The sequence below is a fragment of the Rhopalosiphum maidis genome, chromosome 2, assembly GCF_003676215.2.
Source record: "Rhopalosiphum maidis isolate BTI-1 chromosome 2, ASM367621v3, whole genome shotgun sequence".
Lineage (NCBI taxonomy): Eukaryota > Metazoa > Arthropoda > Insecta > Hemiptera > Aphididae > Rhopalosiphum > Rhopalosiphum maidis.
Genome location: NC_040878.1, coordinates 46,691,495 through 46,711,836, shown reverse-complemented (window position 1 = coordinate 46,711,836; position 20,342 = coordinate 46,691,495). Strand labels below are relative to the sequence as shown.

At 26.9% G+C, this 20,342-nt stretch overlaps 1 protein-coding gene across 1 annotated transcript; it reads right to left on the bottom strand.

Moving 5' to 3' along the window:
* Positions 1-17: 17 nt before the first annotated feature.
* Positions 18-20,340, bottom strand: LOC113554996 (xaa-Pro aminopeptidase ApepP-like). The gene is made up of 14 exons (XM_026959236.1): positions 20,068-20,340; positions 10,286-10,415; positions 9,845-9,929; positions 9,213-9,389; positions 8,844-9,069; positions 7,126-7,387; positions 6,732-6,852; positions 6,040-6,186; positions 5,338-5,551; positions 2,476-2,709; positions 1,103-1,174; positions 847-914; positions 641-736; positions 18-480 (listed from the first exon to the last, which is right to left on the bottom strand). Exons 1-14 carry the CDS (start codon positions 20,093-20,095, stop codon positions 274-276), a joined length of 2,067 nt encoding a protein of 688 aa, XP_026815037.1. The 5' UTR covers positions 20,096-20,340; the 3' UTR covers positions 18-273.
* Between the last annotated feature and the right edge of the window lie 2 nt (positions 20,341-20,342).

The window sequence follows — 20,342 nt, the reverse complement described above, 5'->3', positions numbered from 1 at the left end:
TTTAAATTTCCAAAGACCGTTTCTTAACGTAAGTACCCCTTTTTTTTACGTATTATGTCATATTTATGTTTATTACACGTTCGACGGAATATTATAATAAAATATCTGCGGTTTTTTTTTAACGTTTGTTGTGTATGCTAATAATATTATCTCATTTGCGAAATGGTGACTATTGGCGTCATCACACAGCATATACGCGTTTTTCATAACGATTTTTCAGTAATAGAAATAATAATAATAATACGAAGTTCGCGAGGAATCGATTTTTGGAAACTAAACAGTCAGCGAATTGATGGTAACAATCGCGACAATTAGCGCGGCGGTAATCAAGGTGCAGATCTCGTTCCTACGCCCATCCGAAAACAACGGCATCGTTCGATCCATCATCCATTCGAAACCTAGTCGGCTGCTGTTGTCTTTTAGGAGCTCATCACCCACCATCTTCCTGATCTTGATATTGTACGCGTTTAACCACTGCACCTGATGCAAAAAAAACCATATTGATTGATGTCGAAATCATTGTCCAGTAAAAAAACGTAAGACAAGCAATCATGTAGCATAATTGTTGCAAAAAAAAAAATTGTATAACTAATTTTTGGTTTTATTCGAATATATTTCACAACAGTAACATAGTACGTACTTGTTTTGGACTGAGCATGTAGTAATCTATGAGCTTTGGTTCGAACGGCACTAGAGTGATCGGCATGAACGTCAAATATTTTCCCATTGTTTCGTTCTATACAATTTATACAAGTTATACATTTTAGTGATATTATTTTTTTCTTATTCAAAACAACCCCTCGAATTCATAATTAGATAACATTTGTAAGTATATATTATAATTACCTTTGTAATCACTTCTAATATAGTTTCTAGACGTACGCCAAAATGATTTTCTTTATAATAACCGGGCTCTGTATTAAAAAAAAACATTTATTATTCTTGACTAGTAAAATATAAACAATATATTGTAATAAATATGCGCTTCCACAGTCACTACGCTCTATATAGTATAAAATGAACAAACAAATTGGAGATCGGATATTCGAATGATGGTCATCAATAATATCAATTATAAATGAGTAATTCTACCTATACTTACCGTCAGATATAAAATATCCTTCCTTGAGCACTATGTCACTTGCTTTTTGCCCATAATACATATTAACTGGTGCTTGAATATATAAACAAAAATAATATCAAAATTATTATAGTTATGCTGATTATCTTAAACAAATTCAAATTAAATTGTACAATATATATTTTTTTAAATAGGAAATTTATCAAATACCAATGCGGTAGTTCTATTTTTTTAGAGGATAAATTTCGACTTTTAGCTTAACGTTTCTGTTTGATTATTATTAATTAGTACTTAATTACTATTCTTGCGTTGATTAAATGTATTTTGCCGTTTTAATTTATATTATTCGAATATCGTTAATAGAAACTAGAAAAATTGTTCTAGAAAACCAAAATATAAAATAATAGCTCTGTTATATTTATCTGCGGACTGTTGCCAAATGACAGCCTTTAAAATTTAACTCACTCTAGTATCAGTGGCGTATTAACTGGTGAGAGAAAGAAACAATTTGGATGGCAAATCTTCCGGTTATTTTCTATAATAAAAGGATTTAGGTATATGTATATATATATACGCCAGACACCTATATACATTAAATCGTGTTTAGTATTATGTAACTATTTTAGAAACATTTTCATTGATTTTTGAGGTTTTCTAATTTTTGTTAATGCAACATTGATTGAGAATTTTAGATTATAATGAATAATAATTATATGATTATTATGTTGTAGATATATTCTAATTAACTATTATACAGTTTAATCTCAAAGAATATGTTTTGAGTATAAACCAAAAATGTATTTCAGATACAATTAAAAATAATGAACGTAATGATGTACGTCATATTATGGTAATAAAATATTGGAAACCTTCATGGGGCCAAGGGGTGTTATATATGCAATTCAATGCCTCATTCCCTCTCTTGAACAATTCTTAAATAATAAGCTGCTGCATAGTATGTATCATATTTATATTCTATTCATGTAATTATATACATATTTATAATGTACACGACAATCGAAAATCGTGCAAACTTTCTACTTTCATAATGACATTATATTATATAATTGTGCAAAATATTCAACAACCACAGAACGAGAATCGGGCTACAGACATAAATACTGAATTTGATGTCACTTAATTATATCCCTTCAATATAAGGACATAATTATGTATAAGAATAGTAGATGGTAAATATTTGAAAACTTTATGTAAGTTCTACATAGATTACTAGTGGAATATAATAGTTATTTCAGCCAGATTCTATTGTTGCAGTCTTTGAATGAATATGATGGAGGCGGTGATATACGTTAGGGGTATTTACTATTTAGATTTGTTTTCTCTTCTTTCCCTTACATAAAAAAAACATAGTATAATCAATAATGATCACTTACGTTCGTGGACTTTGAGAAACACTCCAATCCCGTGGCTGGTACCGTGTTTGTAGTCATAACCGAAATCCCAGAGCGGTGCCCTCGCGATTACGTCAATCTGATTAAGTTTTAAATTGTACGGAAATGTAAACGACGCAAGGTCGATGGAAGCCATTAACACTCTCGTGTATGCTTCTATTTGTTCAGCTGACGGCTGTCCAAAATGTACCGTCCTAGTCACATCCGTAGTTCCGTCTGCAGCAGATAAAGTATACACATACAATTAGAATATTATTTATCCACGTAGTATTTACTTTTATTTCACATTAAATATTTTTATACATTAATTATTTTCGTTACGATAATTACACGATCCACATGAAACGTAGATTTCTAGTGTGTTATAGTGGATCTGACTACTCGAGTTTCGTCTCCATTGACAATAAGGTCCAAGAATTCCTCATCAAAATGAGATTTTAAGCTATAGATTACTAGATTTGGCTAAAAACAAGTTGTGTCCCAAAAATTGAATTGTGTCCCTCAATTTTTTTCGGGTTACACAAATTGTGTCCAACAATTTTTATAAGTTCAAATCGTGAATTTGTCTATTAAAAATTAAAAGTATGTTATATATTATAATAGCTTACATAAGAAATGAAAAAGTTCGTATAAAAAAGTCATAATATCAAAGTAAAAATTGTACTCTAATCTAAAAAAATTCAACGTTGTTTCGTCTAAGAATGAAATATCAATACCAAATAAAAATAACTTCATTAATAGTTTTAATAAAACTACATATAAAGCAAACATTTAAATAAAACAATTTTTATAAATTCAAATCGTAAATTTGTTTATTAAAAAATTAAAAATATATTATATGTTATAATATTTTACACGAAAAATAAAAAAGTTTGTATAAAAGTCATATTTTCATAGAAAAAATTGTAACTAATCTAAAAAAAATCAACGTTGTTTCGTCTAATAAATATAAATATAAATCCAAATTAAAAATAACTACATTAATAATATTAATAAAATTACATATTTGGCAAAAATTTAAATGATACCATTTTAATAAATTCAAACCGTGATATTTGTCCATTCTTATATGCATTTAATTTTTGGCTAAGAAATAAATGTTATTCACGTGTTTTCTTTGATAATTGTCCAGAACTTCTAATTTTAATATAAACATCGCATTGCAAATTTTTTGTATATAATATAATATATTGAGATGTCTTGAATAAAACATAGAATTAAATTTCGAGTGAAATGCTTCACAACTATTATTAATTTAATATATGTGGATATTTATACAACATTGAAATGGACAAATTTCATGATTTAAATTTATAAAATCTTTTATACTTCAATTAACGTAACAACATATTTTATTCTTGTTACCTAATTTGTGTAAAAACTTATAAAACAGTTGGGACTCAATTCGTGTATCTCTCTTTTATCAATGGGACACAACTTGTGTACCCCACTTTTATCATTGAGACACAATTTGTGTACGAGAAATTTCGTCAGGACACAACTCGTTAACTACGATCTTCACGAAGTGACAGGAGAGTTCTACGACTTGGGCATAAAAAAGATAGTACATCACATTCAAAAATGCATCGATATCAACAGGGATTATGCAGAAAAATAGGTAATTATCTATGCTTTCTAGATATATAATATTTAATGGAAATAAATATGTTTTTCCTAATAAAAAATCATTGGGAACCTTATATTTTACGGACAACCCTCGTTTAATGATTATTATTTCCATTACATTTTTAGATGACATTTTATAACAATTAGTATACTTATAGCAGCGATAAATTTAATATCGTGGTATTTAATTACCATATCCTGCTCATTTGGAAATTATTTAGAATGTATATTAAAGTTTAAAAAGCGGAATTTCAGAGGTAATTAATTAATAATTTGATATTTTGATATAGCTTTGTCAGGATGATTACATTTACTTTCTATTTCAAAAATATCAATGACTTATGAGCTGATCTGGTCATCATGCGAAAAGCTATATTTCCGATTTGGGCGGGTCCTAAACAAGTCTTATATCTTTATACGTATGCCGTATCAAAATTCAAGACAATCGTTAAATCGTCGATTATAATTTTCGGTGCCCTTTGGCCTTTGGTATGATATTCGGTGACGCCAACTGTAAAAAATCGTTTTACTACCAACATGGCATTTAGAATGTTTGTTTGACCTACATTTTTTTATGAGAAATGATAAATTTACTCTATAAAACGATTTTTATACTCGTTAAATAAATTACCTACATATAATAATATAAACTAGTGTGTAGTGTCATATACTCATATATCATATATATGATATAATATATGATGTATTTCTTAATATTAAGCCGGCTTTAAGAAAAATAATACAAATATAAGTTTCTCATAATATTGTTCTTAGAAATACAAATGTTGCGAATATGTGAGATGTTTATTGAAGCGTGATGTAAAAACAAAACACCACTTTCGATTATTCTACTTATTTTTAATCGCAGCCTGCAGATAACGGGTGTTTATTTAGTATTATGTTCATAGACCTATAATAAATACATATTATAGGTACGATTTAACCAAGTCTTCGTGTTTAAAGTTGAGACTAAATTTTTCACTTTCTATATTAGGTATGTTTAATAAGTATTAACAACTTATTACATTAACTATACTACACTCACATTATTATAATTTCACTATATATACATTATACCTACTTTTATCATATTAATTCCTATGTACAATAATGATAAAACACGAACACATAATGTAAATAGGTATATTAATTCTATCACATTCAAAATCATCGAAGGGTGTTTATCAAACATGTAATTGTGCTTAACGTCAGACTCACCCCAATAATGAGCACCGCTGTCAATGACTAATGTGCTAATGTGATCAAGTTTTAAGCTGCTCGAAATCGACGGTGTATAATGAGGTATAGCCCCGTTGGGCCCGTACCCTACAATGGATTTGAAACTCGCACCACGACTGAAGTTTTGCTCGTCTCTGTATTTATCCACCATGTTAGCCACTGCAAGTTCGGTGAGTTGTTGTCCATTTTTAAACTGAAAAATATACATTTAAGAAAGTATGATTAAATACGTATACATATACATATTGAAAAGTAATGATATAGCTTCTATAAACAGAAGTATTAGTTAGCTAACCTTTCAAAACTATCAAACCGTTTTGGCGATAACTTTTGTCACCAACTTGTCCTCGATACTTATTTTGAATTTCAAAAATTAGGAATATTTAATGTATTGTTTGTATAGATATTACACGGGCGGAAATCCATTCAAATTTCAGGGGGCATACATTAAAAAAAAATTGAGGACTTAGCACTCTCCTAACTATGGTAGGTAACCACTTATATCACAATATAATTATTACAATAAACTAATCAAACCAAAATAAATTTGAAATGTTTACAAGCAACATGTATTTGTCTAGTTCAAATGTTCAATATAAGTATATATATATATATGTGTATAATATTGTAAGTATCAAATAGAATAGTTAAATAAATTGTAATTGTGTTATTATAAAGTACCTGCTCGTTTAGCTTGGCTAATATATTACACATAGCCGCCGAATCTCTAATGTGTGAGAGTCGCATTCCTTCCTTTTCGACGGAATTCTTTTCTGCCATCATGTACATGATTGGCGAAGGAGCCTGCTTTCTCTTTTCGGTATTGATCTATAACAATCAAATCAGCAAATTGAACCTCATAAAAATAAAATCATTTAATTATATTTTCATCACACCCTGCACAGTTGAAAGTTTAAACACAATATTTATTATTCATATTTCATTACAGAGAAATTACATTTATATTTTACACCGCTACAGTCCGTAATAATCAATCTTAAGTCACGACTGACAAGGACTAAGCTATATATATAATACACATTATATAAATTGTAACAGTATATTATAGTAGTTAATGGCGGAAGATTATTTAAAATTATAACGGTATATGCTTTATACATAATATTGTTTATTCATTATATCGCAACCTATACTTTCGAATAAAATTTTTCAATTAAGTAGATTAATTATGTTTAGATGATTTACATTAATTGCAGTGAAAGATTTAAACGAAGTTTTAACGATATATTAATGTTGAACGTGAAATACATTATTAATTATTATTAATAAGATGAAATAATTATAATACATTAGTAATTAGTATACGTCATACAATAATAATATTCTACAACGACCATACTTGGAAAACTCACCAAAATGTAAATGCATCTGCTCGCTCCATTGTTGAACTCTGTGGCAGACGGTATTAGCACTTTTTGCCAAATTTGCGACAGTGTTCTCAGGTCGATCCATATGGCTTCGTAATCGTGGAGCCTATAGTGTTAGTGTGATATATAGGGACATAGCTGTATTATTCTAAATATCGTTTTATATCTCAATGGTATAATATTATTTCAAGTAAATATTATTATTTGTTAGAACCATAGAGAGTTAGAGGACAAAAATACTCATAACAGTCGTAACATAATAACACATTATATTATTGATGGTTATTTTTTATGATCATAATTTGTATACCATAATAAACTAATAAATATATACATGTTATCTTATAACTTTTAACACATTAACAATATGTGGTCTAACCTGGCGCAGTGGGCCGAAATACAGTTGTCCGTATGCAGATGTCTCCGAACGTCAGGACTGAGCTTCACGGAATCGGTGTATAGATGTAACTGGTCTTTGCTGATAATTACGTACGACTTAAGAAAAGGTCCGTATGGTATGTCGTGGCCGCGTATGTTCAACAACCACGCGATTTCGTCCAAAGCCGTCACGACCATTGCGTCACACCCCATAGCTTTGATTTTTTCACGGGTAGCATCCAACTTGTCTTGCCAACTCTTGCCTGTTTTATAAATATTTCAAATTTACTAATATACGGTGACTAATATACTAATATACGGTGTTTATGGGAAGCAATCACTTGGTTTGAATTTTATTTCCCTAAGCCACGGCAGATATATAAAATTAATATCAAACTAATAACAATAATATAATATTTTTTTTTATTTTTTTATTTAAAAGGGAGTACTTATTTATACTATACGTATAACGTATATTAGGTATGTATACACCAAGTTTCAGTATAATTACTAGTTATTAAGAAAATATAACTATTGCTTCCTTCAAATTTATTTAACAAAATAGTAAAATCTCTATCATGAATAATATATTCTTATTATATATATATTGGTACATAATATTATATAGTTATTATTATAATAACAGTACCTAACCTAACCTACAGACATTATGTCTGTAAACTTAATGTACCTATTAAAAAATACATAGAAATAATATAGTAAATATATTTCTTTAGAAATAAATCATATGTGTAATATGTACATAGTACATGATATTTATTATATACATTCAATTATAAATTCATTAATAATCGTTTAATACAATTTTAATCTTTGAATAGTTTAAAAAAAAACTAGTTATTGTCGGTTAGAAATCATTCCTCTAAACTAAATACATCATTCCCAAATAAAAATTAGTGTGTTACTGTATAGCGTTCTTTTCAGCCACAGTGATAAACATAATATTAAAAACAGCTATCACTGTATCATATTATTTAAATAACTATAAAAAAATAATAATAATAAATGTATAAAACCAGTTTAAACTGCGAAAAGTATTATTTAATGACAAAAATATATTATATACCTATTTACGTGGGTAGTGGGTACCTTTATATAGGTAAATTCAATATTTAATTTTGATTTAATAGTAAATTGACAATTTAGAAATTAGAATAATTTACAGAAATAAATAAATGTTGTGAATATGAATATAATTATTTATTATTTAACTATTCAGTATTCGACAATAAAATCAACGTTCAGAAGTGCTGCATATCACCCTTGCAGTCTATAGGAGATACATAGCAGTGGCGGATTTAAGGGGGGCTGAAGGGCCTCCCCCCTATTGGCATAAGTTAAATACACATATTTGTATGTATTTTTTAATTACTGAAAAATTTAAGATTTGCGTTTTGGACTATGTCCCCCCCTACAAAAAAAAATTAAATCCTGAATCCGCCACTGACACATAGGTACAAGCAATTTTAATATTTTATTATTATTAAATAAATTTGATTATACGCAGATAGGTACATTTTTTACCCTATATAACGATCATTATATAATAGGTAATATAATATATTCATATGGACGATGTACCTACATAATGTATTTATTTATATTTGCTATGTGTAATAAATGCATATGATATATTAAAGTGCAACTCTATCAGGCATCGGCTAACGATATGTATACTCAGCTAACAAAATCAGGTACCTGCATATTCCAGCGGCCAGACGTATGCTTCACGTGTTGGATTATCGGGCCGATTATCCACCCATATCATGTCAATTATGTTGTTATTGATGGGCACCAAGCTGATGGACTCGTTTGCTAACGCGTGATACAAGAATTCCCAGTCACCGTTCGAAATGAGCTTAAGGTCAGCACCTACCCTGGAATTAGGCTTGAACTCGTCCAGTAACCATTCATCCAGTCTTTTCTGAAAATATATATACATTTTTTTAGTAGTAAACGACATACATGTCAGTAACGTGCAACCGAACAATAACTGCCACCACACTGTATAATGAATCTGCAGTTATTAAAAAACAATTTTTATACATTTGTAATAGTTGCACCTACCGACTCTCCGTGGACCAACAGCTCCCAGTCACAGGACAGCTCTTCATCCGCCTGTTTGTGGTACATCCACACGGTCCAGAATATCGCTTTAGTCTGTGTCACCACAGCTACCCCGCCGGTGCCACTGAATCCCGATAGGTATTTCAGCCTCTTGTCATGGTCTGCCACTTCTTCGTTCTACACACACAAAAGTATTTATTGAATCACGCGTTATAAATTATAATATTACGATAGATAATGTATACATTTTACTTAAACGTATTTTTATATATACGCTATCTCGTGGATTTTTCTGTATAGAAACGGATTATTGTTTTGATTAGATTCCAAAAACCACATGTTGATCGGATTTTAAATATTTAAAATAATGTTATTTTATATACAATTATTATTGACATTATTATCAATTATTATTATCATACATTAAATTTTTATTTGTACCTATGCAAAATGTATCATTGTATTCTCTTATTATTATTTTTTTGGGTGCTAAGAATTAAGCCACAAATTAACCTTTTTTCAAAAAGGTATACGACATTCAGGCCACCGTTAAATTTTAAATTTTTATAGAATAATATTTAATATAAGTTTTATTAGGAGTTCAATCAAAAGTTAAATAAACTAATAATTACTTGATGTTCATCCGTATCTGGAACTATATACGCATCGATTGGTGGTCCATGGTGTGCATTTCTTTTCTTCATTTCATTTCTTAACCTTAAACAAGTTTTTTTTAGCTTTTACTTTATACCATTTCAATATATCTGTTATAGCTTATTTATTCAATGAAAGATCATAATATTATACAAGTACAAAAGTTACAATAATGTAATACTAAAATGTAATGTGACTACTTTATGAAGTAGTCAGAAGTACCTATATATTATTATGTATTAAACTAAATGTATAGGTATATATCTACATTAATATACATAATATAAACAAATACACAATACTCTCGTTCTTTTTTTATACGTAGGTATATATATTTTTAAATGTCTAAATTAATAATAATTGGTTATAACATAAAAAATCAACTCTCTCTTAAATTTTATTTAATATTTGTATTTTACTCATGGAGGATAGCAGATGTGTTGACTCGATTAATGGGCTGCGGTACGTTTTCCATCGGCGGACATAATTTTCGACCCAATGATTTTTCATTTGAATCTCCATTTTGGCTGTATGCTGTTGTCCAAATGTCTAAAACGCAAAGTCAGTTAATAGGTAATATTATTCATATTATTTAATTCTACCATTTTGACATAAATAATATGCTTTCATTACTTAATTTACCACATATTTTATTATTATCATCAAGGTTCGGATTTTATAGCATTATGATACTTATTATTGTACATAGATAATAGATAAAAATAGCAGAGTTGGCTATAAATTTGTTTTATGAACCAAGCACTCCAAATATAAAATTTTATTTTGCTATTTTTTGCATAATAGAAGTATTTTAGATTTTTAGTAATATTTTTTGCTAATATATATAATTTAATGCTTTATTTTGAATTTATCATAAATCTCGTTTATATTGAATGAAAAATAGTATTAATTTATGTGAATCCATAAGAAAAATTCCCATATTTTGAATAGTTGCATACAATCGATGTCATCATTCAAGGTATATCAGTATACATATAAATTTTTTGAAATTGTAACAGAAGATAGTCTTAGTTTTTTTTATATATTTATAATTTTATAAAATTATTTAATAACTATTTAATAAAATTTTGTTTAACATTTTTTGCTATTTTTTTATGTTTTTAGGGCATAATATATTTATGGAGCATATTTTAAGGTTTTTTTGGTAATATTATTGCTCATATTTTAGTATTTTTGATACTATAAAATCCGAGCCCTAATTATCATAATTAACTTAATTTCTATGACATACTAAAAAATATATAAAAAAAATATCGAAACGTGAATTTTTATTTTAGTATAATAAATGATAAGAAATTGAGACAAAAATAAAACAAAAAAGCGGGGGTTACACCCTCATGACTGATGATCGAGCCTCTAACTAATGCATTATCCGTGGATAATGAACTTATATTGGTATTTTTGGTTCTAGCTATTTTGCAAATGATGAATAATTTCTAAATATAATTTTTATATTCGTGGGATATACAAAGATATAGGTAAAAATTTACAAAAAAAAAAACGTTTTAATTGTTTCCTGAAAAAAAATTAAAAAAATTAAGAAAATGCGAAAGGGTGTCGCGATCGACTCAAATTCATCTCGAGATCGATTGGTTGGCCACCCCTGCTATATAGGCATATACTATAATATGCTTGCACGAAGTATCCCAATGATCTATCTGACAAACATAATTTTAATGTAAAATTATCATGTCTTCATGATATACCTTATATAACCTCATAGATAAATTGGTAATATGATATACTATAATACTATTAATATACTTATATATATATTTATGGAGAGAGATAGAGATAATAATAATTAATAGATACACTATAAGCACATTAAACATATTACTTATATTATATAACCAAACGTATAAAATAAAAACAACAAATTTATCAGAATCACCCTTCTGAAAAATTCATCTTTGGGAAAGAGAGACATCCCAACGACCCAACGGTTGAAATTACTTTTTCAAACAATATTAAATGTCTCTATGTTGTAATTAAATTGAAGAAGACCTCGATTCATTGTATACAGGTATAGTATAGTAATAGACGTATAGTGTTTATTCTCTCGAGAATGTATACTAGCAGCAAATGCAATCAAACATCATTGCGTAAATCTTATTGCGCTCCCTAAAACTCGATGTAACAGCATAATAATATGTAGGTACCTATAGCTAATAATAAGGTTGATAATAAATGTATCAAGTATTAATTATAATACAAAATAAATACCTATATTGATTGATGCATCTTAGTATTTTACAAATTACAATGTACCTATTTTGTATAGTGTACACTCTATACATATTGTATAAATAGGCCATGTATCCATGCGTATTTCTAATATAATTTAGCCAGGTGGTGATCATTTATTTTGACCCAATTTTGGATGACATTTAAATTCCTCGAGGGACGTACATATATTGTTTCATTAAAGGTTGTTTCTGCGAGGGCTGTATAAAAATTGCTGACATTTCAAAATCGTCAGATATAATCGCGGCGTTCACGAGGCAAGCTATATGACTATAAGACTCAGTTGTGCTCTTGTTGTATTATGTCCAATAGAAAAGCATCAACACATTAATAATTATACCAGGAATTAAACGAAAAAATGTAATTATTTTTGTACACTTTCATGGTATACGCAAGTTAACATAAAAAAGTAAAAGTTGAGTTTAAGTTCCTTACAAAAATTCCTAAATTTAAGTTCCAAGTTTTCAAAATACTAGCTATTCTATTTCAAAATTACATTAAACGCTTGCAAAAACACCAATCGAAAATAATACGTATAAATAAAGGCAACACTATTATTAACCGTACTCGTGGTATTTTTTATGCATCTAATATGTTGCATGAGTTCTTAAAGCTAAACTCAAACATTTCTTAACCCACATTGTATAATACTTATCTTTAATAATATATTTTATATATAGTAGGTAGGTAGTTAGAAAAATAATAAAGAATTTATATTGATATATACATACAAGCAATGTTAAAGCTCTGTAACTCAAATTAAATCCTTTACGTGGGTACGCTATGAATATACTACACCACACCTAGCTATATATAATATATTAATAAATACCACCATAGACATAGCCCCATTAAATTCTACATTTATCACGCACTATACAAATATATTTATATATATATATATATATAATATAGGTATATGTAATAGGTAATACGTTGGTGAGAAGTATGAAAATAACCCTTTCTTGTTTAATTAAGAAATATAGTTTTTTCGTCACCATGTATAATATTATATATAAGTTATATAAGAAAGTTTGAATCACTGTCAAATTTAATAGTTTTATGAATACGATTTATCATTTTTTTATGGTTATGTATACTTATATTATTTAATTTGATCAAATATGTTGATTGTATTTTCAGAAGACTTGGAATATTAATACTAAGTATCATATTAGTTAGGTACTATAAATTACATGCTCTATTCAATACATTTTAAAAATATTTAAGTAGAGATACTCGTAGTTTTTTTTTTATGAGCAATGACGATTTTAAAACCTCCTATAAAATAATATGGGAGCCGGGAGGTTAGGTTAAGTTAACATTATATGTCTATATAATATAAATGTATAGTAAACTAAACCTCTGCTACGAATCATCATTCAAATTTGATGATCTATCAATTCTTTTTAATGTATATTTGTTACAATGTTGCATACAGCATGCCGCTCTTACCTATCAGATTAATTGTATATAGACAAGCACGCCACCCGGGGTAGCATTTTTTGGTGAAAGAATTTAAAATTTTAATATTTAAAATATTTTATAACTAGTAGGGGTTTACTAGTCTATAATAACTGTATTGAATAGTGATATAGTTAATTGATACATTATTTAAAAAACAACTGGTATTTATATATAAATAAATATAGGTAATATACCTACACAGAAGTATGCTGACTTTAGTTTTGTTGATATAAATATATAATTAATGGAAAAAAATAGTAGGTATGTTAGTATGTATAAAACATTATGAGGGGCAGTAAAACTTAGATTTGCAAAGTGTGTTTAAACGCCTTGGTCGTGGGCTGATATAGAGTATGATATCACTACTATAAAATAAAAAATATAAATTAATCTAAATGAAAAATTAATAAATATATTGATGGAGCTCAGTTTATGACATTATAGAGTTATAGCGAGACCTAATATACTCGCGAGTAACAATACTTGTTCGAACTGCCCACCGTTCACGTGATCCTTTTAAATATCACTTAAAATAATAAATATGGTATACATATAATTCGGCTCATTATATTCGTTTTTCTCGTATTTTGATTTAGCAGAGTCCGAAACATGCAAAGTAATAATGTATACAATTATATTGACAACTATAATATAGGTATTGTCCAACGCTGACATGAACGAATAAATGAGACAAAATACCAATGGCTTTATCAGGTCTCTGCAGCACATTGATGAGTATTTAGTCTGTATTTTTCTTCTTCTCGACTCACAGCCTTGAATAATAAAGGTTTTTTACTTGTAACTCTATTGCGAATATTATTACATCTATTAAATATATACATAGGCAAGCAGTGTACTTAAACGCAAACGGAACGAACCATTCAATACCATTCAATGGTGGCCATTATATTAATGCGTACGCTTTATATTTACTATAATTATATATATATATATATATATATTTAGTGTATGCATTATAATAGGTGTATATAAAACAACACCAACTGAGTGCGGACAACGCCCAAACGGCGGAAACAACCAGAGGAAGTTTGTCCGTGGCCCCATCAAAGTTTTTATTGATAGAAGTTTTAAACATCAATTTAAAAAAAAATGAAAAGAATAAGTATTAAATATTATACGTCTATACAGGTACATTTCATATATATATATATATATATAAACACACACAGATATAGGTATATACTATACTATATATATTTTAATGTTTAACAAATTTAAAATGCGTTCGACAATATGTTTGATTAAAAACGGAAAAATATTAAGTGCGTCTTGACTTTTGAAGTTTAATATAGTAACTTTTTCTTGTTACAATTATTAAGTACCCAGGTATAGATCTACACTATATACCTACATAGATTCCTCTCCCGTTACTAGTCACAAATAATAAATAAGTACCTATTAATTATAAGTTATAATTTATAAGATTAACAAATGAAGCATATATTATTATAAATACCTAGGTCGTAGCTGCTGGTAATATGCATTGAAATATACATGAAAATGATTGTTTACTTTTATAAAATATTTTCGATATGAAAAAAAATGTATAGAAAGAGAAAACATTTAAAATATAATCAAAATTAACTGTATTGTATTTACAACGGATCTTGACAACATTTCAAGTAAAAACGAATGTCAGTTATCATCACTATTCACTAATAATTACTATTATCTAATTCGTATATAACGATATCAGGATATCAGATTTTATGCATTTTTAGTGCAACAATTTGTCACATAATTAAAACACTACATTTTTTTGGCGTTATTGTAAATTAATTCAAAATCTGCGTAATTTGATATGACCTGATTAAATTCAGGCCATTTCTCTTCCAACTGAAAAAAAATTATCAAAATTCAACCATTCTATGAAACGTTATTGAGTAATTATTTTTCCTATAAATGCAATGGAATTGTTGAGTTTGTTTGATTTTATATTTCCGTACCACTTATTATATGATCACCGCGCTAAGTAGAAGATTGTCCGAATTTTTGTTTTTAATAAATACCTAGTTGGTTTCCGAACTATATACATTATTATTGTTTGTGAATACCGGATGGCAATAAATTAAAAAAAAACCCATTCACATGTGTTTTATTTAAATATTTCAATACTTATAACTAGGGTTAGGATGTTTATGCATTAAAAAATGTATGAATATTGTATACATTTATGCACTAAAAAACAATTAAATATGTATGTAAATTTTGATAAATTAGCATTAAAAAATAAATAAATGTGAACAAGCAATAAATATATATAAACAAATTTAATTACAGTGAAACTTCCATAAAACGAACTTCTATTTTACAAAATTTTCTGTTTAACGAAATATTTTTAAGAACTATGACGTTTATTGTTAATGAATACGTAATTCTATTTAACAAATTCTTCCATATTACGATTTTTTTTTTTTTTTTGTTGCTTATTCGACTTGATTGTATGGAAGTTTCACTGTATTAATAGAATATAAACGAATTAGATCGGTACCTACTATTTTTATGTACTCATTATATTAATTATTGTTTATAATATTTTTTAATTTTCTTATTTATTATTTAAAATAAAAAAAAATACATTTTAAAAAGAGTTGCATTGAATAATTATTGTTTTTTTTTTTTTTTTTTAATGTTTCAATGTAAATCTTCGTTTATTTGGTATTTGGTGCAAATACGTTTTCGAATCTATTGGAAGAAAAATCTTTAACACGAAACTCGCAATATAGGTAGGTACTCTACATCGGTCGTAAACTAGACGACAACTAACTGAACTAACTACAAATTATTAAATGTTCTGTGAAATATATTTGATAAAATTGTAATTTGTAATGGCTCATAGTTTTAAGAAAAGTTTTGATTGTAACAATTGACGATATTTATCAAAAATATTCAAGTTAAGAAGAAATAAATTATCATTTGTAAAAAACAGATGATCAAACTTGTATAAGATTCGGTTAATAAAATATAAAATTACATTATTTTTCAGCATTTTGCATTGAAAACCGTTAAATATGCGCTTAAAAACAGAAAAAACACAAATTATGCACTTATAAATAAAAAATGGTAAAATATGCAATTATATGCAAAATAAAATTTTGACATTTTAAATATAAATATCATGAAACACATTTCTATACAAGAATGGAAGCTAGTGGAGAACCTAAAAAAAATAATAAACAAAATCATAAACATCCTAACCCTACTCATAACTAATTTTCTTTTAGTTATTAAGTATTTATTATTTTTCGGTTGCCATGGTAATTGGTAATTATAAAATACTTGAAAATATTAAAAAAAACTTTTTAATGATGTATGAATATTATATCTAGAATGTAACTAATGTAAGTAGGTATAATTTACAATACAAAATACCTACAATATATATTACATAAAAATTTTAAAATATGTAATTTTTAAGCTCATTGAGATTATATGTCTATTATTTAATAATTGAATATCAAGTGTTAACACAATTTACAAAAAATAATAATAAATTAATAAAATGTTAGAAATTTGGAAGATAATAGATCACATCCGGTCGTGGACCGAATGTCTACTGAGATTATGTACAATTCCCCTCTTTTTGACACACATATATCCTTATTATCATATATATTACAAGATTTAACGTAGATATCGAAATGTGATTCAAATATGCAAAATATATCTATTAATTTTTCTAACAACCCTACAACTCACTAGCAAGTAAAAATATGTAAATATATATAAACCTCCGGGTCTTAGTATTTATAATACAACCCTATAAACTATAGAGGCCTACACTTATTTTTAGTGTCATAAATCGTCATGACAAATTACGTAAAATCACGATTAAACGACAGGGGGTAATACGGTTTGATTATGTTTGAGCAACATTTCTATAAAGGTAGTTAATAATAAATTATATAATCTCAAATCATTTCTTGAATAAAAACCCCTGTTGTGAAAGCTCTACAATGAATAATACCTTATCTATTGAATAGCATTTCATAAAAGTAATATATTTCAATAGTAATTATATTGGTTTTGTTATAGAGAGTAATAGGTAGCAAGTATAATAAGGTACTTCCTTACCTAGATTACCGTTATTTACATATTTTGTTAATTTTTAAAGCACATAAAATGCCTGAAAATCAATTTAGTATTGATAGAAGTGTTTAAGGTATGCAAATAAAAAATTCTTGACTGATTTGTTTTTATAATTGTTGATCACTAACAAAACTACAAAATAATCATTAAAGAAGTTAGAATATTATAGGACATTCTGAAGTGTGTAATATAGTTATAGGTACATTTGTATGCAAATATTAAATACATAGTTTATTAATGGTATAAAAATCATTACGTATTTATTAAAATATTATATTATAAATAATAATAATATATTATGATATTAATAATAATATTTATAATATTCGTAATCGTCAGTTATCACAAAACTATAAAAAAACCTTCGATATTTTTTTTTAGTATTTGATAAATTATTAAAACCGATTTGTATTTTAATTAAAAATATACGTATAAAAATAAAACTCAAAATAGCCCGCATGGATATCTAACTAGGTAAAGCTTAAAATAATAAAATTGTCTAAATTATCAGAAATGTGAATAAAATATTATACATAAGTTAAAACACGCAAAAATTATTGACTAAAATTAAAAATACCGTTTTTCTTTTACTACTACAAAAATAATTTTTATAGTAACTACCTACTTGATTTGTTCTTAATTGTTACAAATTGTAAGCTTTATTATAATTAATTAATACATTGCAGATTAATTCAGTCTATTTAAATACATACTTATTAAAATTTCAATAACAAAAACAAATTAAATAATTAAACTTTGTATTTTTATAAGATGGGTTATAGTGGAATGTCTTAAATTTAAGACCACTGGTGAAAGTTTTTGAAAATCGCTCAGCTTTTTCTGTCACAGTTTTCATTAAAGAGCTTTGTTTTTGAAAAAAAAAAAGAGCGTAATTCAATAGAAAAAATGTGATATTCGTTGTCTTCCTAAGGGTAATATTTTGGAACTGTTGAATTTTGTTAGTAAATCTTAGAAACTTTTGCAGTCCCTCATAATTGATGATAATAGGTAGTTCCCAATTTTCCATAGTGGTTTAAGTGATGTTTTATATACAAAAACAAAGAACTTTAATACATTTTAATTCAGAGTAGATAAAAAAGGTACATTTTACCTGCAGAGATGGGTGTTTAAACTTAAAAGCGTGTTTCTTGACACGTAAATGGCCTGTTCCAAATGAGTCGTTCACTCAAATATTGAGTCCTAAGTATCTAACCGTGATAGTCATTGGAATAGGAATAATACATAGGTAAACACTACAGCAAAGAGTAACATAGAATAGATGTTTATGTACTATGACTTATTCAGATTAGCTATCATGCAGATTTAATGTGTCATTTTGTGTACCATTCTGACATTAAGTTGAGATCAATTTGGAGATTATCAGTCAGTAAGAGGATAGCTTCGTTATCAGCGAAATCAGTTAAAATAGTATTTTGGGAAATAAGCAGATAAGCTGATCTAATGTGTAGAGTATAGATATTAAAAAGAAGGAAGAAATAATTTAACACTATATTAAGTAGGTATATATAATGTGAATAAATGTAATTAATTTTAAATGAATTAAAAAAAATATATATAATTGATACAAAATACTAAATAACTATACTTAAAAATGTTTTTACTTTTAAAATATCAAAATGTATTTTATTTAATATTTGATAAGTCTAACCGTTATAGGTATCAAATAATGTTCTATATGTATGTGTTGTGTGTAGATGTACTTATAAATTGTATTATCATAATATGTATAACTTGAATAGTTGAATATAAATACGATTTATAATGAATGGTACCTAACAGGTATTACTATATGTATTAAAATATTATTTTTTAATGCGAACATTTAAGTATTTTTTTCTTAATTCGTTTTTAACATACCTATTTAACACTGGTTAATGGTGTAATATATAGTGAATTAGGTATTGTTGGTTAAAGCTGTTAAAGATGAACGAAAGCCGCAAATTTTCTTTTTGGTCATAAATGAAAAGCATCTTAAACATTTTAAATTATTGATAATAACAACAAATTGACTATTACTAATTATAGGGAAAAAAAAAAATTAAGTAAATATTTATGTATAAGCTTCTATATATTTAAATCTACGTAATATCAACTTCAGAAAATTAGTACTTTACAGAAAAATAAATAAATTTTAGAAATCTTGTTTATATTTTTATGATGAAATTTTTACTTTAATATAGGTAATAAAACTTAATTTTTTTACATGTATAACATTTTCGTTTTATGTTTAATTAGTATACACATACTACATACATAAAAAATAAAAAAAACTCTATTTTAAATCATTAATTTTTTTCATATTTACGGAAATATAATAAATAATTTAAATACTTACACATTAGTAGAACACATATTCTCTTCATTTTTGTAGAGAAATGACTTAAAAATTTTGAAGAGGACACCTAAAACATTTTTCACCCCTAAATATTTAGCACATTAATAACAGGCAAGAGTTTCGAAATAAATGACCGCCTTTGAACATCAAATGTATAAGGTCTTCTTTAACTGGACATAAATGCATTGGTATCAGTGTTGCCATTTATGAAGGTATTAAGTACCAACATAGAAGATAAAATCATGTAATACTGTTTATATTATAAATTCTTTTTG

Coding starts and splice junctions, on each gene's coding strand:
- LOC113554996 (XM_026959236.1), bottom strand. CDS start 20,095: ATGAAGAGAATATGTGTTCTACTAATGT. Junction 6,187..6,731: donor GCAGATGCATTTACATTTTG/GTGAGTTTTCCA, acceptor TGATTGTTATAG/ATCAATACCGAAAAGAGAAA. Junction 2,710..5,337: donor CAGCGGTGCTCATTATTGGG/GTGAGTCTGACG, acceptor TATCTGCTGCAG/ACGGAACTACGGATGTGACT.